The 27,659-nt window shown below is 53.1% G+C and overlaps 1 protein-coding gene across 13 annotated transcripts in view; it reads left to right on the top strand.

The window, feature by feature from the left end:
• SHANK3 (SH3 and multiple ankyrin repeat domains 3) overlaps positions 1-25,033 on the top strand; it is a 446,567-nt gene extending 421,534 nt beyond the window's left edge. For 7 of the 13 annotated variants that reach the window (XM_053406551.1, XM_053406550.1, XM_053406552.1 and 4 more), the window contains 2 exons: positions 2,067-4,380; positions 23,149-25,033. In XM_053406551.1, the coding sequence (XP_053262526.1) occupies positions 2,067-4,380; positions 23,149-23,692 (2,858 nt within the window). In that variant the 3' untranslated portion in view covers positions 23,693-25,033. Of the gene's footprint in view, positions 1-2,066; positions 4,381-7,781; positions 7,835-13,738; positions 14,336-23,148 lie in introns of all 13 variants that reach the window. The other 6 variants (XR_008332510.1, XR_008332511.1, XR_008332512.1 and 3 more) reach the window with 6 other exon arrangements.
• Positions 25,034-27,659: the final 2,626 nt, after the last annotated feature.

Raw genomic sequence — 27,659 nt, forward strand, 5'->3', positions numbered from 1 at the left:
TTTTATTGCATATACAAACAGGGGAGCACATGGCTGGAAAGTATCCCCAAGTAATGGGACGGTTTAGCTTGCAGAAACCAGGGAGGATTTCTTGCTTTTGGGGGTTTTTTTAAATATCACCATCATCATTCTATCCCACCATCTGCATCCTGTAGCAGCAAAGAAGTCTATGCAATAAGTAAAACGCTGCAAAGTTAATGGTAAAGTTTATTATAATTTCTCTTGGCATTACAGTGGTACCTCGGTTTACGAACTTCCATTCTAGAAGTCCATTCTTAAACCAAAACTGTTCTTAAACCAAGGTGCACTTTCCCTAATGAGGCCTCCCGCCGCCGCTGCCCTTTCACCGTTCAGATTCTGTTCTTAGACCGGGGTAAAGTTCGCAAACTGGGACACTACTTCTGGTTTTGCGGCGTTTGTAAACCAAATCGTTCTTAAACTGGACTGTTCTTAAACCAAGATGCCACTGTTCCGGAGGCCCGTTCGCAACATGAGCAGAATGCAACCCGCATCTGCACGTTTGCGCCTGTGTGGGTCGTAATTTGCCGCTTCTGCGCACGCGCGTGACATCGTTCTGAACATCTGTGCATGCACAAGTGGCGAAACCCAGAAGTAACCCGTTCCGTTATTTCCGGGTCACTGTAGGACGCAATCTGAAAAGACGTAACCTGAACTGAACGTAACAAGAAGTATGACCGTACAATGTTAGTTCCTAAAATCGCCCTCTTCCAAGGACCCCCTCATCAATTGGAAATGCCTAAAATGGCCGTTGCCTGTATGTCTGAGAAACTCGTTTGTTAATATTTTGAAGTTCCATAAAACCATTTGAAAAGAAAACTAAAGAGGGAGGCCAGCCCGCCCTACATACCACTGAGGCTTCTCCTAAACAGGCACTAGGTGAGGTTTTGCTTAGAAAAGTGTTCTAGAAGAGCCCTTCAGGCAGCAGCTGGGTCAGGCCAAAGGGGGCTCATCATCCAGGACCAGCGTGGCTAGCTAAATGCCTGAATGGGAAATGATTGGGTAAGAGAAAAAGGTTAAAGAAAGTGAATTATAAGTAATGGAGATCAGGGGTTGCTGAAAAAGTTTAAAACATGAATGCAGAAAAGGGAGGCATGGGGAAGTCGTTGAAATTGGGTTTAAGGAAAAAAGATTATGAAATTATACATGTTTATATGTTTGTTTGTTTTTGTATTGTCAGTTGTAATGTGTTATAATTTATGTTGGAAAATCAATAAAAAAATTTTTTAAAAAAATAAATAAATGCCTGAATGGGAAGCCCACAAGTGGCGGGTTGCATGAAGGCACAAGCCCAACCAGACCTGGGCTCCCATTTGCCTACTGGCAGCCAGTATCCACCGCTGAACACAGATGATAATAATAATAGCAATAATAATTTTATTATCTATACCCCGCCCATCTGGCCGGGTTTCCCCAGCCACTCTGGGCGGCTTCTAACAGAACGCTGAAAACAGAATAAAACTTCAAACATTAAACAGAAACTCCCCTAAACAGGGCTGCCTTCAGATGTCTTCTAAAAGTCCGGTAGTTCTTTATTTCCTTGACAGCTGATGGGAGGGTGTCCACAGGGTGGGCGCCACCACTGAGAAGGCCCTCTGCCTGGTTCCCTGTAACTTGGCTTCTGGCAGGGAGGGAACTACCAGAAGGCCCTCGGCACTGGACCTCAGTGTCCGGGCAGAACGATGGGGGAGGAGACGCTCCTTCAGGTATACTGGACCGAGGCCGTTTAGGGCTTTCTAGGTCAGCACAAACCCTTTGAATTGTGCTCAGAAACGTACTGGGAGCCAATGTAGGTCTTTAAGGACCGGTGTAATATGGTCTCAGCGGCAACTCGGATGCCCTACACAGCCATTGGGTGGAGTCCAACAGCATCTGGGGGGCACCACAAGCTGCCCAACCCGGTTCAACCTGAGCCTTAGGAAGGGGAGTGGCCAGCAGGACCAGGGGCAGCCTATGAGGGGGTCTGTGACTCACTTCCTGCTTTGCCAACCCGTTGTTTCCTTTCCCGCTGAGCAATCCTTGACATTTCCTCTTGTGCTGGTTTGCAGGTGAAGATGAGAAATTTGCTGCTTCCCTAATGGACGGGAAGTTCCCCCGGAGCACCTCCATGCAAGACACGGTCCGGGAAGGGCATGGCATCCCACCCCCGCCCCAGACGGCCCCTCCCCCTCCGCCGTCCCCCTATTACTTTGACACGGGCCCTCCCCCGTCCTTCTCCCCCCCTCCGCCCCCAGGAAGGGTCTACGACACGATCCGCTCCAGCTTCAAGCCGGGCTTGGAGGCCAAGCTCCATGGGCTGCCGCAGGTGATCAGCGCGGCCGAGATGTACGACCAGGCGAGGACGCCCCTCCCTTACCCCGAGCGGCAGAAGCGGGCACGCTCCATGATCATCCTGCAGGACTCCTCGCACGTCCCCGTGGAGCCCACCGACATCCCCCGCCCCGCCCCCTCGGCCACCCCGCCCGAGAAGCTGAAGCGGAAGGGGCGCGCCGTGGACAACCCCTACGCCAACATGGGCCAGTTCAACGTCAGCCTCTTCACCCCCGCCAAGCCCCAGAGGAAGAAGAGCCCGCTGGTGAAGCAGCTGCAGGTGGAGGACGCCCAGGAGCGGGCGGCCCTCTCCATCATGGGGGGCTTCACACGGGAGCCGTCCCCCACCCGGCGCAGCCACCGCCTGGGCATGGAGTACCAGCCGCAGCAGGTGGACGCCTCCAGCCTCCCCTTCGCCACTGCCATCGCCGGGGTCATGAAGGACAGAGATCGGCGCCTCGACGAAAAGCGGAAATCCACTGTCTTCCTCTCGGTCGGGGCCATTGAAGGCAGCCCCCCCACCATCGAGATGCCATCGCTGCAGCAGTCGAGGTCGATTGATGAGCGGCTCCTGGGCAGCCGGGACGTCCTTCTGCCTTCCCCCGTCTCAGCTTTAAAGCCATTGATCAGCAGCTCCTCGTCGACGTTCATCCACCCTCTCACGGGGAAGCCCCTGGATCCCAACTCGCCTCTGGCGCTTGCGCTGGCCGCAAGGGAGCGGGCGCTGTCCACCCAGGTCCCCTCCAGGGCGCCCACCCCCATCCACAGCCCGGACTCGGACCGCGCGGCGCCCCTGTTTGTGGACATCCAAACCAAAGAGCACGAGAGGGGGGAGCTGGAGGGAGGGGCCCTCGGCTCACCCGCCTACTCGCCCGGGGTCAAGGCGCCCACACCGGGAGTCTTGTCCCCGGCGCAGAGCCACTGGGGGATGCCAGCTGCGGCGAGGAAAGAGGGCGAGGCGCGGGCCGAGACCCCCGCCAAGGAGGAGAGGAAAGCGGAGGACCGGAAGTCAATGATCATCAGCATCGTGGACACGTCGCAGCAGAAGACGGCCGGCCTCGTCATGGTCCACGCCACGAGCAATGGCCAGGACCTCGGTCTCGAGGCGAAAGAGGAGAAGCCGCCCATTCCCGAGGGGGGCCTGGAGCCCACGGAGGCATCCCTGGCCGAGGCACAGCCCAGCCCCGTGGCTGGGGTGGCACCCGTCAGCCCGGTCTCTGACAAGACCCTGGGTCAAGGGAGCTCAGAGGAGGAGGTGGAGCCCTACACGGTCACCCTGCCACCCGCCCAGCTGTCTTCGAGCGACGAGGAGACGCGAGAGGAGCTGGCCAAGATCGGTCTGGTTCCTCCGCCGGACGAGTTTGCGAACGGGGTCCTGGTCACCACCCCCGGCACCCCCATCAGCCAGCTGGCCTCTCCCGTCATCGCCACGCCATCCATGCCAGCGGCCGCTGTAGCACCTTCTACCGCTGGTGGAACACCCTCAGGGAAGCCCTCTGATGCCCCCACAGCCCCGGAGTCCGCGGCGGACTCTGGAGTGGAAGAGGTGGACACCAGGAGCTCGAGCGATCACCACCTGGAGACCACAAGCACCATCTCCACCGTCTCCAGCATGTCCACTCTGTCCTCCGAGAGCGGGGAGCCCACCGACACCTACACTTCCTTTGCGGACGGACAAACTTTTATACTCGAGAAGCCACCAGTGCCTCCAAAGCCAAAACTCAAGTCCCAGCTCAGCAAGGGGCCGGTTACTTTCAGGGACCCTCTCTTGAAGCAGTCTTCGGACAGCGAGCTCATCTCCCAGCAACACGCGGCCATGCTGGCTTCCGCCAGCATCGGCCGGCCACGCTACCTCTTTCAGCGAAGGTCCAAGCTGTGGGGGGACCCCCTGGACAGCAGGCCAACGCATGGGGCTGAGGATGACAAACCAACTGTGATCAGCGAGCTCAGCTCCCGGCTCCAGCAGCTGAACAAGGACACGCGCTCCCTGGGGGAGGAGCCCGCTGGGAGCGTGTTGGATCCTGGGAAGAAGTCCCCCGTGGTCGCAGCACGGTAAGCCAGACGGGTGGCTGGGAAAGGGGGCGGGGGAAGGGGGCGGGAGAGCAGGCAGAAGGAAATCCCAGATTCGATTCCCCGGTGGCATCACCTCCAGGCAGAGCTGGGCCGCTTCCTGAAGCTCTGGAGAGTCACGGCTGCCGGCCGGTGTAGAAAATACAGTACGATCGCATCTCACGCGTGTTTCACCTGTGACATTTCAGCCATACATGGCTGGAGGTTGTCTGGTTGGAATTGTGCAGGTTACAAGTCAGGAGAGCTGGGAAACACTTTTGGTTCCGGGAAATGCCACATCTGTAAAACTCTGTGATTTGCTTGCGGGGCGGGCAGAGGCAAGGCCCTCTTGGTGCACTGCTTATGGGATGCTCTCACAAGACCATCTGAATTCCTATTAGGTTTTGTGCTAGGTTCGTCCTGCGCAAAAAGAACTTTTAAGCTCTCTGCCTCACTTGGGGGGCAAGGTCTTCCCAGTGCGCCAGCTCTAGGGAACTTGGGTGGGATTGCCATATGTCCTCTTTTCCCAGGACACGCCCTCTTTTTCACAGGTAGAGCCATCATAGCAATCCATAGTTAAAAGGAGAAGTCAGAAAATATGTCCTCTTTTTCAAAATATGGCAACCCTGAACTAGGGGTGCTCGCACGGGGAGGTGGATCCAAGTGCGCAGTATACGTGATTCTGCACATATGCAGAACCCTTGGAACCGAACCCCCGTGTGAGATGCGATCGTACCGTACCCAGCTTGATGCGCCAAGGGGCGTGGGTGCCAGTATAAGGCAGAAGCTCTCCACGGCTCCAGCCAGCATGGTAGGACTGGGGGACAGCAGGCAGAACCCCTGGAGGTTGTTTTTGAAGGTGGTGGGGGCAGAGGCAGGGGGAGATGAGGGAAAGGCTGATCCCCTCCCCCACTCGGGCATTCCCTCCCTCCTTCCCCTGCCCTTGGAGTGTGTCCAGACCAGCCTTCTCCTCCCATGCTCCCGTCCCCTGTTCCCCTACTGTCCTAAAATGATGAGCCTGGGTGCATTCCTAGCACTTGGGTGTGTCTGTTCTCACCTTAAAAATAATCAAACCCTTATTTGTTTGTTTGTTACATTGGTTAGTTGATTTATCTTGCCCCAGACAATCTAAAGCAACTTACACATTTGCTCAACTGCACCCATGTGCCGCCCGGAGGGAAAGTGGGGAGCCAAACCAGTTTCACAGGTCTCATTAGGTTTGGCCCAGGCTGAGGAGACCTTGGCTCGCCAAATGAGGCTGGGCTCAAAGCCCTGGAAGCCAGTGTGGCCTTGCCCCTCCTCCTGCCCACCAGAGTCTCCTCGCCGGCTCCTGCAGCAGAGATTCCTTTTTGCTTGATTGTTAAAAAACCTCAAGGCCATTTACGAGAAGAAAATGTCACAGCAATGCTTTAAAGCATGCAAACGGTTAAGCTACTGAAACAGGAAAAGATTCTCACCAACTTTCTACGCCTCTAGGTAGGCTTGCCCAAACAATAATGTTTTCAGCAGGCGCTGAAAAGAATGCAGTGAAGGCACCTACTTGAGATCAGTAGGCAGGGAGTTCCAGAGTTTAGGTCAGGCATAGGCAAACTCGGCCCTCCAGATGTTTTGGGACTACAACCCCCATCATCCCTGACCACTGGTCCTGTTAGCTAGGGATGATGGGAGTTGTAGTTCCAAAACATCTGGAGGGCCGAGTTTGCCTATGCCTGGTTTAGGTGTTGCCACACTAATCGATCGAATGCTTGCAAAGGCAGAATGGGTATTATGTCGCAACTGCAATAGTACAAATTCCTCCAATGGAAGCAGTCAGATGAGATTATATGGAGCAAAGCAATCTCTCAGGTAGACTGGTCTCAAGTTGTTAAGTGCTTTATATGCCAGCAGTAGCACCTTGAACCTGGCCTGGTAGCAAATTGGCAGCCAGTACAGGTCTCTTGAGCACAAGTGCTGTTTGCTAACAACTTCATGCTGCAGCATCTTGCCCCAACCGTAGCCTCTGGATCATGTGCAAGGGAAGCCCCACAGAGTGCACATGGCAGTAATCTATGCCTGTCTGTCAACCCCTGCACACATGCATTGTGGGCCCTCCGGCTGCTTTAAGGATGGACTAGACGTGGAGCTGCTCTCCAAGAGAAAGTCTGAGTGCAGTGCGTAAAAGTTTGGGCAGGGAAGGAGGAAATGCGAGACAGCAGCTAGGGAAAGGGGCATGTGCCCCACACTGGAGACAGCATGATTATGGGATGCAGCTAGGACAATGCCTCCGAGGAGCAGATTACACAGAAGTTGCTTGTCTGGACAGACTCTACCCTCCCACAAATGACCCTCTCCTTTGCCATTTCCCATCAAACTTCAGACCTTCCCGTGGGTTGTTTTTAATTGAAATCAACCCCCTTTGCTGATAAGACTCTTCAACACAGTCCATGCTGCTGCGTGGTTCATTTCATATCCATTTATAAGCTTCAGAGTCACAGCTTGGTGTCACCAAGAAGGGTGGCAAGAGCAAGCCCTTTGAATCATAGTCTTGTAGAGTTGGAAGGGAAACCCAAGGGTCCTCTAGTCCAACCCCTGCAATGCAGGAATCTTTCCCCAACGTGGGGCTCAAACCCATATTGCCATATTGACTGAGCTACTGACAATGAACTGGCAAGATTTCTGACTAGTCATAGAATTGTAGCATCTGAGCCAACCCTCTGCAAGGCAGAAGAGCATCAACATCATGACATGAGTGACAGCAATGTTTTGAAAACAATGCCCGCATTATTTCTCCCTGGTCCCTAAAAGTGCATGCCGCATGCCGTGATAAATATATCTTATCGATTTCTGTGTTTGTGTGTCTGTATAGATATTGCAAATCCTTTGTGAGTTCTGTATGGAACTTCAAAGAGGCAGCCCTCCCTAAGACTGACCTCCTCCCTCCATCCTGACCTTCCCACCTTTCTGCCCTTTCCCGGCTTTCCAATCCCAAGAGCTCTGAAGCGAAAGGGAGCCCTGTCTTTACTGGCCTTCCTTGCCACGCAGACATCTTGCCCAGGCCAGAGCATCACCTACCCTTTGACTCTAGGACTGTGTCGGAACACTGGGGGCAAGGCTGAGGTCAGCACAGGAGCCCAGCCACATCCTCCGGTCCAGGTCCCAAGGTCAAAGGGCGCAGAGAAGAGCCCTCGCCTCCCACTAGGCGACCCTGCTCAAGACACAGTGCCGCCTGAGGCCAGCTCATCCCCAAAGCGAAGGTCCATTTCACAATTGGTTCTCTCTTAAACAACAGTTGGGGGCTCTGGATGTGTGACTTTGGAGTCAGTTCCTAAATGTGGAAAAAGAGAGGAGGATTTATATCTATATCTATTTATTTATATATTCAGTGTGCTGTTTGGAAAACCCGCAATTGCTTTGTATTCCTACAGATCGGAAAAAGAGAGTGAAGAGAAATAAGCCTTTTAGGCATTTAGCTCCTAGGGTAACGCTTCCTCTTTCTATATGCTCTCATCAATTAATTCTGTCTTCGGTCAAAAGGCGTCCATGTCCCTGACGTGAGCTTCCAGCTGCTGAGGTTAACAACACCCCCATTTCCTTGTAGGCTTTGCTGCTGCGTCCGTCTCCTGCAAAGAGCCAAAACAGACCGGCAGGCCCCAGGTCAGGCAAAGGCAGGTGCACAGAAACAGGAGAATCATCGAATCTCAGAATTGGAAGGGACCCCCTGGGGTCAAGGCAGGAATCCCAGAGGAAGAATCCCTGTTTGGTGGCCATCCAATCTCCAGTGAAGGAGAGTTCACCACCCCCTGAGGTGCCCGGGTGTGCCACACAGCCTTTGCTTGCCATAGTTATGCTATGAGGCAAAAGAGCAGGCTTATTGGGTATGGCGATGCTGCGATTACTCCCCTGCAAGCCAACTTTGGCATTCTTACATCTTGCCATCACCAGCTAAGTCATGTGGCTTGAGCCAGGAGATTCCTGAGCCTTGTTTTTTATTATTGTGGCTGGTCCGTTGGGAGTATTCACAAGACTGGTTTCCATTGCAGAAGGTTGGCTCTTGGGGTTATTGCCTTGTGGCATCCAGCCCACACAAACAGCAGTCTCCGGAAAACCTTGAGATATCAAAGGTGAAATGAGGAGAAGGGCTGTGGTTTTGTGGCACAGCATATTCTAAAGGTGGAGAGGGCCATCCGCAAGCCACAATGGCTCTCCTGCACCTCCACTGTCAGAGGAAGCAATGCTTCTGAACCACAAGAGGGGAGAGGGGTCTTGTGCTGGGATCCTGCTAGTGGGTTTCCCATAATAGACACCTGGTCGGCCACTGTGAGAAGAGGATTCTGGGCTAAGACTCTCCTTAGCTTCTTACTTCCTTGTTTCTTTTTCTGAGAATGTGAGATCCTAAATCAGATACAGTCCATAGTGCCTTCCTTGGCAATGGCATTTAATTACAAGCCACGCCACTTCGCACCCCGGCCACAGACATGTGGTCTGCCGATGCTTTCTTTGGCAGAGAGGGTGCCAAACTTCTCCCAAGACACAGCAGGGACCCGCAAGGCTGGTGCCAAGCCGTTCCCCACCCTTTGGGCAACGCAGAGTCTCAAGGAGCAGAACCTGATGTTTGCCATGGGACGGGGAAGAGAGAAAATGCCTCTTGGAGACTGTGGGTTACTGGGTGCTCACTTTCTGCAGAACTCAGAGGCAACCCAGCAGATACAGGAGAGGCCCCAATCCAAAAGCAGCCAAGGGGAGGGGAAGGGCTCTTTGCCAGAGAGAGGAGGAGGCGTCTTCCTGATTTTGCAGGCACACAGCCTACAAGGATCCAGGGGCATTGTGGGTAACAAATCACAGCATGCATGCGTAACCTACCGACCCCTGACAGCTTCACTTCATCCGCTCACTAACGTCTCTTCGTTCCCAGCTCATGTGCCCCATTGCTCAGCCCAGCGAGTGGGGAGATGAGCAATGGGTCGTGGCCTCTGGCTCCTGCATGTTCATGGAGGGGGGTGGAGGGGGGCAGGGGGTGGTGTTACATCTGTTCCCTAGGAGTGTCTCTTTCACAGAGCTGTGCCCCTGAGAGATGGCTCTAAATTTTGAAAGGGTGCAAAACCACAGGGGATGTGGTTTCCCTCCAGGGAAACCGAGGCAGCAAGCAAAAGAATTATTCCAAACAGTGCTCCTGGGTTTTGAGGGCGTTTTTCAGAGACAAGACATTTGACAGGCCTGACCCATTCAAACTATTCCGGTGCGTCTTGCGCAGCTCTTGCAGCGACTTTTGGATGTCGTCTCCTGAGCGTGCCTCCCCCCCCTGGGATTACGTGAGGGTGCTTCAGCTATGTGCCATTTCTGGGACTCCGCCTTGATGCTGAGTCTCAGTTCACTGGCGCATCCCTGGAAATGATGCTCAAGCAGTGCAGTATAATGGTATCTCACACTGTTGCGCTGTTTCAACCATGCGCCAATGACAGCTGGCTGGAATCGCGCGAGTAAAATCCACAGAAACCAAAGAACTGGAAAGCTCTTTTTGCACCAGGTCTGCTTGGGGTTACCTGGTGCGTAAGGAGCTTTTGATCTCTGCTGTGCAGTCCAAGTCCAGGCTGTAGGTGGGGGTAGGGACAGGGCCCGTCTAGCGTGTCAGCCCTGGGGTGCTCTTGCAGGACCTGGCGGAGCCATCCAAGTTCCTGCGAGATCTTGCAGGAGCATCCCTCGCCACTCAGCAAGCAGCGCCCACTCAGTGCATGGGCTTTGGGAGGACTGCGGTTTCACTCTGCATATGCAAAACCCTTGCCGCTGTGCCCCGCGTAAAATGCAGCCATACTCTATTTCTCAAAGTCAACTTTGTGACACTAAATGCGGTGTCCAAAGTGGCTTTTGTGTGGCAACCTCCTCCTGGAATCTTTGGCACACAGCTAAAATGCGTGTTTGTGAACACTAGGAGCAGGTTGAAGCTAAAGACTAAACTATTTTTCGTCCCCACACCACCCTTGCCAAGATCCCCAATCCAGAAAGATTTTTTCCCCCAGGTGACCCCATTGAACTTCTCCGGATGTGTCTCTGGATGGGGCCCTGCAGCTACCCTCAGGGATGTCTTGCACCCAGTGGGAGCTGAATGGCAGAGGGAGGGCCATAAGGCAGCGTCAGCCAATCCCATAGCCTCCCAAACGCTTTGGACTCCCATCTCCTAACAGCCCTGGCCATCATTTGCAGGCCAGAGGCACCAGGTTGGCAAAGGCTGCCTTCCTCCTTCCTTTCTCCAATTCGCACCCTGCTTCGTGTGTGGGGCTCTCGTGCTGACAAGGAGATGGTAGTCAAGCTGCCATGGCAACTAGAAAATTTGGCTTCTGTTCCTCAGAAGATGAGCTGGGTGGGGCAAGCGGGGGGGATGCAGCAAGCGGAAAACCTCTCTTGCCAGCAGGAGAAAACTGTCTCCTGGCAGGCAAGCAAGCAGAGGGCAGCAAGGGTTAAATGCACCCCACAGCTTCTCCATCTCAGCCCTAGGTGCAGCAGGGCAAGGATGTCTAAGCTCAGGTGTGGGTTTTGCAGTGGCAGGAGGCAACATTGTGAAGCACCTTCTTGGACGAATGCCCAAGACCCACTGGTGACCCGCTGCTGTGCCTGGTGACCCAGTGAGTAAACAGTGTGCCATGGATTAAGGCCTGGGTCTAGACCGTGCTCAGAAGGGTTCCCTCAACACGCCAACTTTGCGTGTTGTGGCCTCTTAATTCAACGGGTGACCCTGGAGGAAGGGTTGGAAAGGTGTGTGTCTCTCTAAATTTGTCTCTCTAAATCATCATTAGAAAGCTTTGCAAATATAGAGGAAAGGACTCACCAGAGAGAAGTTTTGTGGAAAGAGTGGTCTCCTGAACTAGAAACCATCAGGGTGGGATAGCCTGGGGTGCGCAGGGGTGCAGGGTGGAAGGACAGGCCTTTGGGGAAGGGGGGAAGGAAGGAAGGAAGGAAGGAAGGAAAGGAGCACCTGGAAGCAGCCAAGAAGGAAAGAAACCCAGGGAAGGTGGCTGATGAGACAGGGTAATAATAATAATAATAATAGCAATAATAATAATAATAATTTTATCATTTATGCCCCACCCATCTGTCTGAGCTTCCCCAGCTACTTTGGGTGGCTCACACCATATTTAAAAACAACAAAACATCAAACATTAAAAACTTCCTGATAAAGGGCTGCCTTCAGATGTATTCTAGAAGTTGTTTAGATCTTTATCTCCTTGCCATCTGAAGGGAAGGTGTTCCACAGGGAGGGTGCCACTACCGAGAAGACCCTCTGCCTGGTTCCTTCTCACAGCGAGGGAACCAGCAGAAGACCCTCAGAGGAGGACCTCAGTGTCCTCAGTGATGGGCTCTTGCAGACAGTGAGTCTTCAGGGACCTGGAGATGTGCTCACCTCCCCCATGTTCTGTGAGAGACACACGACTCCCCCCTCGCCCCTCTTGCGCTACCACCTCTGCCAGTGGCTCACAGGCTTTCCTGTGTTGGCACCCGACCTCAGAAGGTGCTTCGGGAGACCCTCTGCAAAATTCCTCAGGTACACAACCATCCCTTCACCACCATTTCAAGAGGATCCGCAGGGTGGTCCTGGCTGTGCCCCCCAAAAGAGACTGCAGTGCTGGGGGGGGGGAGTTTTGGATGTGGTTCCAAGGGCAGCTGGAGGTTCCCCAAAGGGTGCATGAAGATCCATGAGAGCCGCAAAGTGCAGACAGCTTTGTTTGGAAAGAGGGGGGACAGTTAACGGTTGCACCCACACATTTAGAGAGCTTCATTTTTATTTTTTAAAGAATGTGTGCTCCACCCTCTGGAGCAAGAAGGTGCACTGCTGGGATTTTGTTTGGGGGCCCCGCTTCCCCCCCAAAACACACACGCTCTTCCTAAAAGAGCAAACTGGTTTTCACAAACACACAAACATCATCTTATCCCAACCAAACCAAGGCCATATCCAGTGTCCTTGTGTGACAATCACACTGTTGCTCTAGCAGGCATGGGGCTGTCACTGCTTTGCATTGAAAGAGAAAGCCATCCCCATTCGTCCGAAGAAAACATGGCCTGTACAAACCTCCCGATCAGGCCTGGACATCCGCAGAGGCTCCAAAAAGCTTCAGAATTCTGCTTCTGGTCCTCATGATTGCAGAGATGATGTGCTTGAATGCAACGTTGGCCCTTGTAGATGAAATTCAAGAGCCAGGTAGGAGACTAAGAGATGAACTAGAGCAGCTTTTCTCAACCTGTGGGTCCCCAGATGTTGTTGGACTACAACTCCCATCACCCCTAGCTAGCAAGGCCAGAGCTCAGGGATGATGGGAGTTGTAGTCCAACAACATCTGGGAACCCACAGGTTGAGAAACGCTGAACTAGAGGGTAAGAGAGGGATTTGGAGGGTAAGTGATGGGTTTCAGGAGCCAGAGCATTGCCAGGAGTGGGGCTCCCAATGGCCTCTAGGCTCATGTGCCCCTCTCCCTTTGACCACCAGACGATCAATTCCCACCCAGAAGTCAGTCCCCATATTCCCAGATTAAGTGCCAAGTCCCTCTCCCTTTGACCACCAGACGATCAGCACAACCCTACAAATTCCCACCCAGAAGTCAGTCCCCATATTCCCATATTAAGTGCCAAGTCCAGGACCACAACCTCCATTTTGCAAAGCGGTCAACTTCTCCGTTCACACTTTGCAACTGGTGTGAACCCAATAGGGCATGGGGGCGGGCAGCTTTTTCTTATTGCCGGGGGGGTTCCGGGGAGGTTCCCTGTGGCATCCAAGAACTTTTAGAGATCTTTGCTGTCACTGCAAGAGCTTCGCTGCCCTGCCGGGGAGCATCCCGCGCAATGGTGGAGCTGCAACGATGGCAGGTGCAATCTTAGGATGTGTGGCACATGGGAGGGAGGGTCTGGCAAAGCCCTTCTGGGCTTCCGAGTTGCCCGCTGGCTCTCTGCATTCAAGGAGGTTGGATTTCAGCCTTCGCTTCCCAAAAGCCCCTTCCTGCTTTCTGGAGAGGGGGACCTGCTGCTGCTTTCTCCCCAGGGAATAGACGCCACCTCCCACAGTTGATTCTCTCAGGGGCACATGATCCTCTCCCAGAGCCTTTCGCTCTTCCAACCTCTGGCTCTGCATACAAATGCGCTCTCCAACCCTTCCGCACATTCCTGGGGTAAGCAGGTGCCGTGCCAAATTGTGATGCATCCTTCTCATTTCGAGTCCTCTCCCCCTCTCCCAGCCTCTGTCTCTGTTCTCCCCCCTGCCCCCAAACCCTCCTCCCTCCACCCATTTTGCCTGACCCCACATCCATGACCCGACCCTAAATCTCCCCCCCCTTGTTTTGCTTTGTCTCTGGCTTTGGCTGTTGAATCCATGCGATGATGAATGTCCCATTTCCTCTAGCAGATGTGACTCAATGAATACCAGGAACTGACCAGAACTGAGCTGCCTCCCAGAATCCTTGGTGCCACTGGCCTGGATCCCTTGACCATCTCGCTTCCCAAGTGGCTTGACCCCCTGCCCCCCCCCACTTGGCCAGTTATTCACTGCCCACCCTGGTGGCAGATCAGCTCCATCCCCAGAGAGAAAGGCAAGCAGCTTGGGGTGGACAGGCACACCTGAGCAGGTGACCAGTACCAGGGGTGGGAAGTCAGAGTCCAGCTGGCTCTCCACCCCAGCAGCTTTCTCCGCACGGCCTATCACAGAGAGGAGGAGGGGTGTCTTCCGCAGCACCCCTGCCCTCGAAGGCCTTCCTCCTGACCTCACCCACCGGCCCTCCCATTCCCCAGCCGGCCCCCCGGCCAGGAGGCAAGTTGGCTTCTGGGAGCTGCAGCGGCCCCAGCCTGGTTTGTGACCGACGTCTGTTCGTTCTTCTCTGTTGTTCCTGGCGCCTTGGACTGATGCTAACATTTCTCTCATTGCCTCTCTTCCTGCTCTCCCATCTGCATGTCTCCGCTGCTCTGTCTAGAACCGCCTCAGGCCTCAGGAGGGTGGGCGAGTTGTGTAAGTGAGCATGTTCTCATCTCATAGCAACCCCATGTCTTCCGTCCCTCCGTACGTCTGTCTGTGACGCCGCTGCTGCTGCTGCTACTTTGTGCAACGGGCTGGGGCTGGGGCTGGGCTTGGGGGCGCCGGGAGGAGGGCGGCGGCAACGCTTGCTGTGCAGTGTGGGTCTGTCCCCTTCCTGCCCCTCTGTGCCCCCTTAGCATGTCTGTCTCCCTGTCTCGTGATGTTCTGTGCCACCGAGTCCCAGGAGGAAGCCCCCGTCAGCCTCCCAAGGGACGCGGAGCGTGGCCAAGGAGAGCTGTTTCCGGTGGGGAGGGAAGCGGGGAACAAGGGGGTCTGGAAAGCAGGTCACCACCAGTGGGTTGTGGGCAGGGGTTCCCCTTCTTTACAACCCCCCACACCCAATTCCCATCTCGAGGAAGAAGTTCGACCTCCTACCCACGAGGGGGAGGCAAGCAGGCCTCCCAAACTGCACTGCATCCTCTTTCTGACATCCAGGAAAGAACTCTGTGGTTTAGAGGACGGTGGGAGTTTGGTAGGGTTGTGTGGACCCTCGCTCATGTGGCTGTTCCCCTAATAGGGGTGCCGGTGCCCTGCAGGGCTTTCTGACATGCCCCGCAAAGCCTGCCACTTGTCCCTCTGTGGTGACCCAGAGTCCCTGGCCAAGCGTTTTGCCCTCAGGAGCACCTTGGGGTCTGCCTGTCCCCACCCAAAAGCACCTCTTGTGCTCCAGTTATGCGAGTGTAGGTGTGTATCCTGGGTGTGTTGTTGCTGCTGTTCCGTGTGTGTGTGTGTGTGTGTGTGTGTGTGTGTGATGTTGATCAGTTGAGCCAACCTGAGGTCCTCCCGCTGGAGGAGGCAGCTCCCAGGAATTAAGGTGTGCCTCCTCCACACTGTCTTCTTCATGCTCCTACCACTGCGCAAAGCAGACCCATGAAATCGTGGCCACGAAGCCCTTCCCTGCCATAAGCGACAAATGGGGCCCACCATTTATAAGCCAGAGGGGTGTGAGATGTTCATCCTTCTGCTGAGAGCAGTCTTGGAAAGGGCCAGGAGAGGTCGGGCCGAGGTGCCTTATGAGTAGGGCCTGAGGGTGCTGCCCCCTTGAGCATCAGGCATGGATTATGTTCCAGGTCACTCAAGAGATCAGCGGACAACCTCTCGGGTCTGCAGAGTGCTGGTCTTCCGCTTCCACATGAGCCCAGCTGAGCTCCACTAAGCGGCTGAAACCCACCTGCCGCAAACCCTGTCCCATCCCTCTGCCCATGCCACCTGGCAATGTTTCCAGGTCCCCCCCCCAAAAAAAACCCTTGCTGTCCATGTTGCTGCAAACATGAGCTCATTTTGTCCCATGTCTGCCACATCCAGTCATGTGTGATCTCGGAACCGCGTCTTGTCTCCATCCCATCCGTGGCTGTGGCAGCACTTTTGCTTGGGGCGAGCGAACGTCCGCTTGGCTGGTGTCTCAGTGCTGAGGCTTCTCATCGGCTGTTTCTTCCACACACCTGAAAATAGCCCCCTCCCACCCCTGCCCCAGGGCCCTTTCACCTCCGGCAAGCCTGGCTGGGCAAACCTGGCTTGGTCCCGACACTTTCTGCCCTGAGCCCAGAAAGGGAGATGGCGTGAGGGACGAGCACCAAAGGAGAGCAAAAGGCAGTCCTTAGCACGGATGAGGGCAACCTTAGCATAGTTATCAACTTTTAATAACTCCAGGGAGGTTGAAAAAAGAGGCAAGGGGATGCCCTCTGCTCCTGGAAGTCCCTGTCCACAGTTTCTCTAGGTTCTCCTGAGTCCTTTCCTCCAAACAAGGCACTTGCAATCAGCACCTGAGGCTCAGTCATCTTCTTCCCCACCCTGATCCTGAAGAGGTCAGCTACCCAGGCTCTGCACTCAGGCTCCAGACCTCATAGATTCATAGAATTGGAAGGGACCCCAAGAGTCATCTAGTCCAACCCCCTGCAATGCATCCATGATAGATGGCACTCAGGCAGAGATCCTTTTTAACCCGACATAAATCTGGTTCATTGAATTGTCTCCATTTTCTCTTGCAAAGCGTCTGTGGGGAATGTTTAAGGTCCAGCTAAGCACTTTTGAGGGATGTGGGTGGCGCTGTGGTCTAAACCACAGAGCCTAGGGCTTGCCAATCAGAAGGTCGGTGGCTCAAATCCCCGCGATGGGGTGAGCTCCCGTTGCTCGGTCCCAGCTCCTGCCAACCTAGCAGTTCGAAAGCACGTAAAAGTGCAAGTAGATAAATAGGTACAGCTCCGGTGGGAAGGTAAACGGCATTTCAGCGTGCTGCTCTGGTTTCACCAGAAGCGGCTTAGTCCTGCTGGCCACATGACCCAGAAAAACTGTCTGTGGACAAACGTTGGCTCCCTCAGCCAGTAAAGTGAGATGAGTGTCGCAACCCCAGAGTCGTTCACGACTGGACTTAACTGTCAGGGGTCCTTTACCTTTACCTTTTTAAGCACTTTTGACTCTCCCCAATCTGTGTTCCACTGGGAGCATTAAGCACATGCTCAAATGCTTCCCATCGAAGCGGCCGGGACTTGAAAGTGCTTAATTTTGTCACAATCGTGCTCTCTTATTAAATTCTGCAAGGTGGGGGAGATAGAGAGAGCACTTAAATGTTTGTGGTTTGACACCTCCCTAGTCCATATTGATCTGTTCAGGATCTAGTGGGAATGAAAATGATGCTCACTTAACTGAAGAGCACTCGGGGTGTGTCGGATTCCACATTCCGGCTCAGAAAGAGGCACCTAGAAGATTCTCTCCTCCAACCACCATTAACACCTTCAGGCTCCAAGGAAAACTCCCCCCACCCTGGCACCTTGTCTCCATTTGGTCAGCAAGAGCCAGCAAAGATCAAGTGCAAAACCCTTTTTGGCCCTGAAAGCCACTTTGTCCATTTATTTTATTGCATTTCTATCCCGCCTTTTTCTCCAAGGAGTTCCAGGTGAAGCATACACACACACACACACACACACACACACACACACACACACCGCTTAATGCCCACAAGAGCCCTGTGACTGAGAGGCAGGGGACCGTCCTCCAAATTTACACCCCCAGTGAGCATGGCCAAGTTGGGATTCGAACTCTGGTCTCTCCCAGATCCTAGCCCAGCCCTCTGACCATGACACCACCACCGGCTCTGGCTTACAACCACATTTCTCTCCCCTGTGACCCTGGGGCTGCCCAGTTCTCTGCCCCGATTTCCTGAAGCGAAGGGGGGGGCGGTGCTGTGAAGAGCCAGCCCCACCTCTCAGTTGGCAAGGCCAGCACAGGGGTTGGGGCTCAGCAGAGTAGATGGGGGTTATTATGGGCATCATTTCCCTAGCACTTGACAGGCCGCAAACCACTTAACAACGCTGTGAGTCCTCACAGTTGCCTTCTGAATAGGATGGCTATTGTTTGCATGTTACTGGTGGCAAAGCAGAACTCGGGGAGGGAGAGAAAGAGCGAGTTGTCCATGGCAATTGCAGCCTACCCAGGGCCTCATCCAAACACACAAGCCTCTCAAAAGGCCCTTGTGCTACCTAGGGTTCCCCAAGGTTTTCTCCTTGGTCAACATAATTTGAGTAAAGTGTGGGCAGGGGAGATTTAAGAGAGATTCCTAGAGTGAGGTCAAAGCCCTTAAGCTGGGTCCATGTTGTTCCACAGCTGCCTTCACGGTCTTCTTGTATAACAGGCTTAAAAAATGGGCCACACCATGTGCTACGGCCAGAATCATAGAATCGTAGACCCCAAGGGTCATCTAGTCCCAACTCTCCCAATGCAGGAATCTCAGCTAAAACATCCCTGACAGATGACCATCCAACTTCTGCTTATAAACCTTCAAGGAAGGAGAGTTCACCACCTCTTGAGGGACACCTGTCCACTGTCAAAAAGCACTTACTGCCAGAAAGTTCTTCCTGATGTTTTGTTGGAACCTTCCTTCTTGTAACTTGAAGCCATTGGCTTGGGTCCTGTACTCCAGAGCAGGAGAAAACAAATCTCTTCCATCCGACAGCCCTTCAGTTACCTGAAGAGGGCTATGATATCTCTCAGTCTCATCTTTTCCGAGCTAAACATACCCAGCTGCTTCAGCCATTCCTCATCAGGCTTGGTTTCCAGACCCTTGACCATCTTGGTTGCCCTCCACAGCACACGTTCCAGCTTGTCAACAACCTTCTTGAATTGTGGTGCCCAGAATTGGATGCAGTATTCCAGTATTCCAGGTGTGGTCTGACCAAGGCAGAATCGAGTGGGGCTATTAGTTTCCTTTGACCTGGACACTAGACTTCTGTGGATGCAGTCTAGAAAATGGTGTCCTCCAATGGCTAAACTGGCCAGTGTAGTCCACAGGAGGCCACCAACCTGGATGGCTTTAAAAAAGGATTAGACAAATTCATGCAGGAGAAGACTATCCAGGGCTGCTAGCCATGCTGGCCACGTTCCACCTCCACAGTTGGAGGCAGCAATGCTTCTGAATAGCAGTTGTTGGGAAACTCAGGATGAGAGAGCGTCCTTGTGCTCTGATCCTGCTTGGTGGCCACTGTGAAAACAGGATGGTGGACCCCATGGGCCTTTAGCCTGATCCTGCAGTCTCTTCTTATGTTCTTGCAACATCAAGAAGGTCCCAGGTTGGCTGTCCCTGTGCTGTGGACCACCCCATCATGGGTCACTCCTGTCAACCAAGCCAATCCCAAGAGTAGAAGATTGTGATCCTGACACTCTCTGCAGCTCTAGACGAACAGGTCCTTCTCCTGCCCAACAGCCAATTCAAATGGACTCTCAGCGGAGCTTGTATTCTGAGAGGACAGCATGGCAGGTGCTGGCTGGATGCTACACCATCTGCCCTGGTCTTTTGTTCGGCATGCGTGGAGATGCGTGAGGAAATGAATCCCTCTTTGGGCACTGAGCTGGTCACACAGCCCACCCATGAAAAGAAGGACCTCCCTGTTGTAAGGCTCCCTGCGAACACACCCCATGACTTCTGCTGAACTACTGCATGCCAAGGACAGTTCCTGACTGCCAAGATCAGTCTCCAACGCAGGCAGTCGTGAAAAGCAACGAGTTCTTAGACTTTCCGTGCCAATACAATGCACAGGTGGTTTCGATGCAAAGGGGGTTTTAATAATTGTTAGTGTTTGCAAGCAGAAAGGCAGACAGTCCACTTTAATCCTTGGCTAGCCCAGAATAAGTTGTCTTGAAGTGGCTGCCAAGATTAGGAAAGCTGTAATAACATAACAGCTGGGTCAGGCCAACAACCCAGCTCTTCTTCCTTTCCTGCACTTGACTTGAAGAGTTGAGGGCCTTCCTGCCTTCGTGGCACAGCTGCTAAGAAACGTTTGCAGGTTTTCAAGAGCTTTTCCAGGAGGGATTCTATTGCTGGCTGCTCTTAGAGTAGAACAGCTAGAAGCTGCAGCACCTTCTGGAAGAGGCCAAGCAGGTAGATCGAGAAATGCAAAACTAGGAGATTAAAAATGCTACGACACATGGTTCCCACTGGTCAAGCCCTGTAAGGTAGGGTAAAGGGCTGAGCTCAGGGCTCTCTCTCAGGTCCTCAAGAGCCAGCTCTTGCTAGATGGCAGCCCCATGAAGAAGCCGTATGAATGAAATGCTTTCCACATTCGCCCATCTCCATCCATGCACACCACATATCCCAAGGCATCTGCTTTAGGCTTCAGTCATAGAATTGTTGAGTTGGGGGAATCTCCCTAAGGGTCATCTAATCCAACCCCATGCAATGCAGTAATTCCAATTAGAGAATCTCTGAGGGATGGCCATCCAACTGCTGCTTTGAAACCTTCCGAGAAAGGAGAGACCACCACCTTCCAAGGGAGTCCAGAATCTCCTTCCTTGTAACTTGAAACTATGAGTTTGGGTCCTACCCTCGAGAGCAGGAGAAAACAAGCCTGCTCCCATCTTCCATGGGACAGCCCTTGAGGTATTTGAAGATGGCTCTCATATCTCCCCACAGCCTCCTCTTTTTCCAGGCTCAACATACCCAACTCCCTCAACCGAAATTGTGGTGCCCAGAATTGGACACAGTACTCCAGGCGTGATCTGACTAAGGCAGAATAGAGCAGTCCTATCACTTTCTTGACCTGGACACTATATTTCTGTGGATGCAACCTAGATTATTATTTTTAATATTATTATTAATTTACTGCTGCATCTCACTGTTGACTCATCTGAAGCTTGTGGTCTACTAACATCCCTAGATCCTTTTCACATGTACTTCTATGGTGCTTAAAGCATCACTCATTCCCTTCGCTAGGAGATGAAGCATTCGCCAAAGCTCCCCGAATAACACTTGCCTTTGTTCCCACTTTCATGCCTGTGGCCACCATTTGCCCTCCCCACCCCACACCCCAGAGGAACCCCAATGCCCGCCAATCTTGAGCTCTTAAGACAAGTCCCCAGGCTTCCATCATACTTCAGCCCCAATCCCTACACTGGGGAGGAAGCCTGGCCTAGAGGCAAGTGGCCCTTTGACCCTTCCTTTCCCAGGGTTCGGCAGGGGCTCTCAGCAGCAGAGGGACCAGGTGAGCAGGTGGTTTCCTGTTCAAAGGAACATCCAGGGGACGCGGTATATGAGCAAGCCTCAAGGCACATTGACATATCCAGCAAAATTCAGCAGGCAATAATGCAGATTAGCAATGGAAGGTGTTGGTGCAACAAGGGTGTTGGTTCAACCTTTAGGACTGTGGCGGCGGCCCAAGCCTTTCTGTTAGCCTGGAGGGCATGGGCAATGAAGCATTGAGGATTCGTAGCCTGAAGACAAGAGTCGCTCCATTCCAACTCCACAATGTCCTTTTTGAGTTTAGGGGGCCAAAACTCTGCACAGTATTCCAAGTGCGGACACTTCACAAATTTGTACAATGGCATATGACATTGGCAGTTTTAGGTTTGGTTCCAGACAGCCAGTGTGGTGTAGTGGTTAAGAGCAGTGGACTCGTAATCTGGTGAACCGGGTTTGCTTCCCTGCTCCTCCACATGCAGCTGCTGGGTGACACTTGGGCCAGTCACACTTCTCTGAAGTCTCTCAGCCCCACTCACCTCACAGAGTGTTTGTTGTGGGGAAGGAAGGGAAAGGAAATTGTTAGCCGCTTTGAGACTCCTTCGGATAGTGATAAAGCAGGATATAAAATCCAAACTCCTCTTCTTTCTGGTGATCCGTAGCATGGAATTCACCTTTTTTGCAGCGTGCTCTCCGCTGTGGCCTCAAGGTCTCATTCCTGGCCAAACACCTCCAGCTCAGACCCCATTTGTGTGTCCCAGCCCCTTTTGGTTTGAACAATTCAGGGTCATTAGCAAACTTGACCACCTCACTTCTCCTATGTCATTTATGAACAAGTTAAAATGTGCAGGTCCGAACACCGATCCTTGGGAGACTCCACTTCCTACTTCTCTACATTTGGAGAACAGTCCATCTGCTTCCTGCAACTTAACCAATTCCAGGTCCACAAGCAGACCTCTCCTCTTTTTCCTTGACTGATAAGCTTACTCAGGAGTCTTTTGTCAAAAGCATTTTGAAAATCCAAGTCCTCTATGTCCAGCGAACCACCTTTGTCTAAACACTCCTTGACAAACTATTCTAAAAGGTTAATGAGACAGCACTTGCACTTGTTCTGCGTCAGCAAAACTTGCTCTTATCAATGCTTGGTAATTCTGCCTCTCATAATGCTTTCTACCATTCTTTTCGGGAACAAAACGAACTGGACAGTCATTTCCCAGCCCCCATAGATCCTGATTGTTTGTTTTTTTAAAAAAATGTTACAGGGGCCAATCTTTGGAACAAGCAGCATATTTCTTTATTCTTAGAAAACCAGCAATTACACTCTTGGGGGATAGCAGAAAAGCAAGGAGGGCTCTCCCTTGCCCAAATCACATTTCCTTGAAGATCCGCCCCCTGTGCAAATCTCTGCTGCATGTCCTCAGAGATAATAATAATAATAATTATATATATATATATATATATATATATATATATATATATATATATATCCTGCCCTCCCCAGCCAAAGCTGGGCTCAGAGCGGCTAACAACAATAAAAGTAACACAGCATTCTAAAATCAATTCATTCTAAAATCAATTCAGAATCAAATCAATGGCAACCATTGGGCTAGAGTTCTATGAGGATTACCAAAGGAGGGGGTCAGACTGTGCCTTGGCCCAAGGCCTGGTGGAACAGCTCTGTCTTGCAGGCCCTGTGGAAAGATGTCAAGTCCTGCAGGGCCCTAGTCTCTTGGGACAGAGCGTTCCACCAGATCGGGGCCACGGCCGAAAAGGCCCTGGCTCTGGTTGAGGCCAGCCTAACCTCCCTGTGGCCTGGGACCTCCAAGATGTTTTTGTTTGAAGACCGTAAGGTCCTCCGTGGGACATACCAGGAGATGCAGGTGCCCTAGTCATGATAGACTTCTTGCTTTGGGCATGTCCAGGACCTCTTGATCTCTGGGCAGATTTGGGGGCTAGCAGGAGGAGATTCCCCGGACCACCCTAGGAAAGGCCAGCAATTTAGAGATAGGAGGTGCACATTCTAGAGAACTACCTGAGAGGTTTGTCTCTGTGACTGGACAAGAAGAGAGTCTGAGGCCTCTGGGCTTCTGACTGCCATGGGAGTGGCTGAGGTAGCATCAGCTGTGGGCTCTGCAGAACCACAACCACCCTACTCTCCTGTGTAGATTGTGTGCTTGTGTGTGTGTGCTTGTGTGTGTGTGTCTGTGTGTGTTCTGGTGTCTGAGGATTTCTCCCTCACCACTGCTTTCTCTCTCTCTGTCTCTCTCTCTCTGTGTGTGTCTGTCCCATTCTCTCTCTGCAGACTTTTCAGTAGTCTAGGAGAATTGAGCACCATTTCGCAGCGCAGCTCGGGCACCACCTACACCGTCCGTCCCGGCAGCCGCTACCCTGTGACCCGCCGCACCCCCAGCCCGGTAAAGCCCACCCTGGATAGGACAGACCCGCTGAGCTCCGTGCGTCCCTACGGGCTCACCCCGCCCACCATCCTCAAATCTTCCAGCCTCTCCATCCCGCACGAACCCAAGGAGGTGCGCTTTGTGGTGAAGAGCATCAGCGCCCGGAGCCGGTCCCCATCCCCCTCGCCTTCCTCGGGGGGGCCCCTGCACGCCCTCCACCCGCCTCGGCCCTTCATGCAGAAGCCCCTCCAGCTGTGGAACAAGTACGACGTCGGGGACTGGCTGGAGAGCATCAACCTGGTGGAACACCGGGACAAATTTGAGGACAACGAGATCGAGGGCACCCACCTGCCGGCCCTGACCAAGGAGGATTTTGTGGAGCTGGGGGTGACGCGGGTCGGGCACCGCATGAACATTGAGCGGGCGCTCAAGCAGCTGGTGGACAGCTGACCGTCCCGGGCGGCGCTGCTGGCCTCCTCCGCCGGGGCCGACTCCCTAGAGGGTGGGGTGGGGCACTTCTACCACTAGACTAGCAAACAGGAACCAAATGGCTTCTATTCTACTCTGGCCACTGCACTGAAGGGCGGGGAACTGGTGAGCGCCCACTCTCTCTTTCCCTCTCTCTCGACACCCCAGGGTGGGCTGGGGTCCCTAGCATCCGTGCAATCAGAGCCACGATGCCTCAGGGAGCAGGAATGTTGCATGAAGATGCCCGGCCCTTTTGTTGGGCAGGGTGGGGAAGCCTGGGCTGTACATCGCTTGATGCACCTTTGCCCAAGAGAGTTGCTACAGGGCGGGCGGTTATTGGGGGGACAGGAAGGGGTGCTCCTCCTGAGATTTTGCACCCATGTGGAGCATGCTGGCATAGGCTGGCAGGCAGGTGGCACAGAGGAGGAGGAAGAGGGCTATTTAGCAGGACAGGAACCCATTGGTTTAGGTTCGCTGGGTTGAGGCAGGCGGAGATGGTGTCCCAGAAGAGCTCTCCGCTAGTGGCTCTGGGGTGGCTTCACTGGCCATTCCAGAGGTCAGGTGCCAGCTTGGAGGCGTCTTCATGGCCAGGTGTGCATCTTGCAGGTACCGATAGACCATCATCAGTGGCTGTCCCCTGGGGATTCCTGGGAAGCTGAGCAGAGCGCTGGAGCTCTTGCTGGACAGCAGCTTCTGAGCGGGGACAGCGTTGGGACAGGCCCAGGGCGCACTCTCGGGGCATTGTCCTGGCCTCCAGGAGTCCTGTTGGGAAGGGCAGAAAAGGAGACCCTTGCCCTAGGCTGAGTCAGCAGGCCTTTCTCCCCCACGCAACATGCATACATATTGCCCCTAAGAGCGTCATCCCATTGCCAGGAAGACCAGAAGATTAATGTGCCCGGGGGGGAGAGAGAGAGAGAGAGAGAGCAACGCTCACACACAGAGAGAGAGATGAGAAGGACCTGCCTTTTTGAGGACTCTGTTCCTTTTGCCCTGGGGAGAGGGGGACTGAAGTCGCATGGATAGGAAAGCATGTTTGGGGCATCCGAGGGAGGCAAGTGGGGAACCCAGCAGCTCCTGCTTTGCCAACATTCGTGGGGGAGGGGGGGAGGTCACGTTTTCTCTGGGGGGTTGTCGTGGGGACGCGTCGAAGGGAGTCTCTATAATCTCTGTGCATTTCCATAGATCTGCTGGTGATCCAAGCGAGGAGATGCCAACGCCAGGGGATCTCGCCCACTCCGTCCTGGTCACTCATCTTTTGCATCTTTTTAATCAGCTATATATTTGAAAAGGAAAAAAAAAAGAACAAATATCTATATATCTATATCTCTATAGCCACCTTGTTTTGTTATGGTTTACTAAAGCTATATCTTGCTAGAGGATGAGGGGCCCTCGCTGCTCCTTCCTGCGACACTTATGGGAGTTTTTAGTGACTGACAATGAATGTGAAGAAGAAGAAGAAGAGAGAGAGAGAGTCTTTTTAAGAGCTCCTTTCAGGCGCTCTGAATTTTAAAGAATTGCCGGGGGTGGGGTGGGGGTGGGATGATTTAAAAAAAGACAACTTTGCACTTGGTTTTGGGGACACACCAAGTCTTCCATTCTTGCTGGGCAGAGCTGCAGGGCTGGTCCTGGTCCTGGGGAGTGGCCACACCCCCCCAAAAAAAATGCCCCTGCCAATCTGTTCTTTGCTGGGGGGAGATAGATGCACCTAACCCTTTAGCATCTCCTTCAAATTGCCCTGGAAGTCCCGGCTGTGGAGGCGGGAAAAGTCTGAGGTGGAGCCGCACCTTTAGGGAAAGCGATTAGGCTGTGGGTGGTCACAAAGCCCCTTCCCCAAAAAAATCCAGGCCCAGGTGCTGGAGGAGGCAGTAAAGGGAAGCCCTCTGAACTGGGGCCAGGTAGGAGGATTACTCTACCTATATTGAAACACCCTGGCCATCTAGGGATGGCACCAACTCTTGCTGGTCTCTGCTAGTGAAGACTACAAACCAGGGGGCTGGCACAGCTGAAACGAAGGGTTGTTGTCACCTGTGCAACTGGGTGCCTCTTATTGCTCCTTATGCACTCCGCCTGGCCCTAACTGCACAGCTGGAGGTGCAACTCTGCTCCCACCTAGAGGCGAGGCTGCCCTGAGCTGCCTTCCCCCAGCACACTGAGCTTGGAAAGGGGACCCCACAGTTTTTTGCTGGCGACACACTTTTCATACTGCCTTCCCTCTTTGGGGCCTAGGAGGAGGGAGTGGGTAGCTCTTTAACCAGAGGAAGCCCACTCCCCCAGAGACGCTTCTGCTCCACCCGTGGGTGCTGATCTCCATGTCCTTTATCATTCCACCGTGGCTGTATGTAGGCCCTTTTCCAACCCATGCGCCAAATGGCCCAGTCCATGCAAGAATGGTTGGGAATGGTTCCCCTCCAAAGAGGGTATGGGGGCTTTGGGAAGCAGACTGCCAACCCCCCTGTCAGTTTCCTCTGTAAAAGGCATTACTTCTTCTGGTGCTAGAGGGGAGGAGAAGAGAAATCCTCACCAACCCTCACACATCTCTGAACTTTTCCGAGTTTATTTCAGTAGAGGAGTGAGCAAGCTGTCAGAGAGCTGGCCAGTCTCCTCACCCCAGGGCACCCTCGCTTGCAAACTGCTCCTGCTGCTGGGCGAGGATGGGGGGTTGCTGTTCCAAGTTTCTTCTCTGTAGTCAAGGCTTAGGGCAGAGCCTGGGTGGCTGGGGGCTTCTCCTTCTGCCCTTTCAGAGCAGGGCACTACCACTTGGGATTAAATACTTGCCTAGTAAAAGACAGTACCAAGTAGAACTGCTAATTTCTCTGGTGGGAAGGTCTGTGTGTGTGAGGGGAGGGGGAACCAACTCAACATCAGGAAGGAGCTCAACAGGTATTTGCACCTGTGTGGACTTCCGTGCCATAGAGCTCTTAAAAGCACAGGAGCCTCTTCTGAGCTTCAAGGGGACTGAAAATTCTATCCACAGTGGCCCTTGCACAGCGATTGCCCCTTCACTGCCTCCGTAGCCATGATGGGAGGGAAGGCATTCGATTCACTTGAATGGGCAATCAATGTGAATTGCACACTCTAGCTCGCTTCCTCCCTCTCACTCACACACTTTTTCACAATAGTGGGAAGTTAAGAAGATGGAACAATTGTGCTCCATCCAAAATTTCGAACCTTTCTAAACCAAATGAAACCCAACTTGCCAATGGAATATATCGTAACACAGAAAAGTTTGACTTAACACAGGTGGTGGTTCCCCCCCACTCCTGCTGCCACCACCCCACTTCTCAAAGTTATGTGTGGGCTTTTTTCGTCTGTGTTTGCCTTAGCTACACATTTCACTTTTTCACATCTGATTTCTAAAGAGCACATTTGAGAAAAGGGAATATGAATTGACCTGGTATATCTAATCCTTCCAAGCTTGTTCCCAGACTGTAACCTGTCTTACACACCTGCTATAAGCTGAATCATGCCTTCTGCTACCCACAGCATTCTCTGAGCACACAGCATAAGCACCATCTTGGCACATCACGCTCCATCACCCTAGTGCTGAATAGTCGAGCATTTATAGCACCATCTTCTGTGTGGGTATCGAGAAGCAAATCCCACTGTGTTCATTAGAGCTTACTCCATGGTGTGTTTAGGATTGCGGAATTAGTCCGGTGTCAGTTTCTCCTTTTCAAACAACAGGACATTGAGCTATGAAATGCAAAGCCACATCACCCAGCACTGAGAACTACCAGCCCACAAAACACCAGGTCAGTGTTGTCATCTCTGTCAATCCACGATCTTGACAACTGACGCCCTACTTTGTTTGGAGTAAAACAGAAGTTTGGAAGAGAATTGGAGTAATTCATGTAGGAAGATAAGGCTATTGGTCGCTTGTAGTCATGATGGCTCTGCTCTGCTCCTGCAGTTGGAGGCAGCAATGCTTCTGGACACCGTTTGCTGGAAA

The sequence above is a fragment of the Podarcis raffonei genome, chromosome 10, assembly GCF_027172205.1.
Source record: "Podarcis raffonei isolate rPodRaf1 chromosome 10, rPodRaf1.pri, whole genome shotgun sequence".
NCBI classification, from domain to species: domain Eukaryota; kingdom Metazoa; phylum Chordata; class Lepidosauria; order Squamata; family Lacertidae; genus Podarcis; species Podarcis raffonei.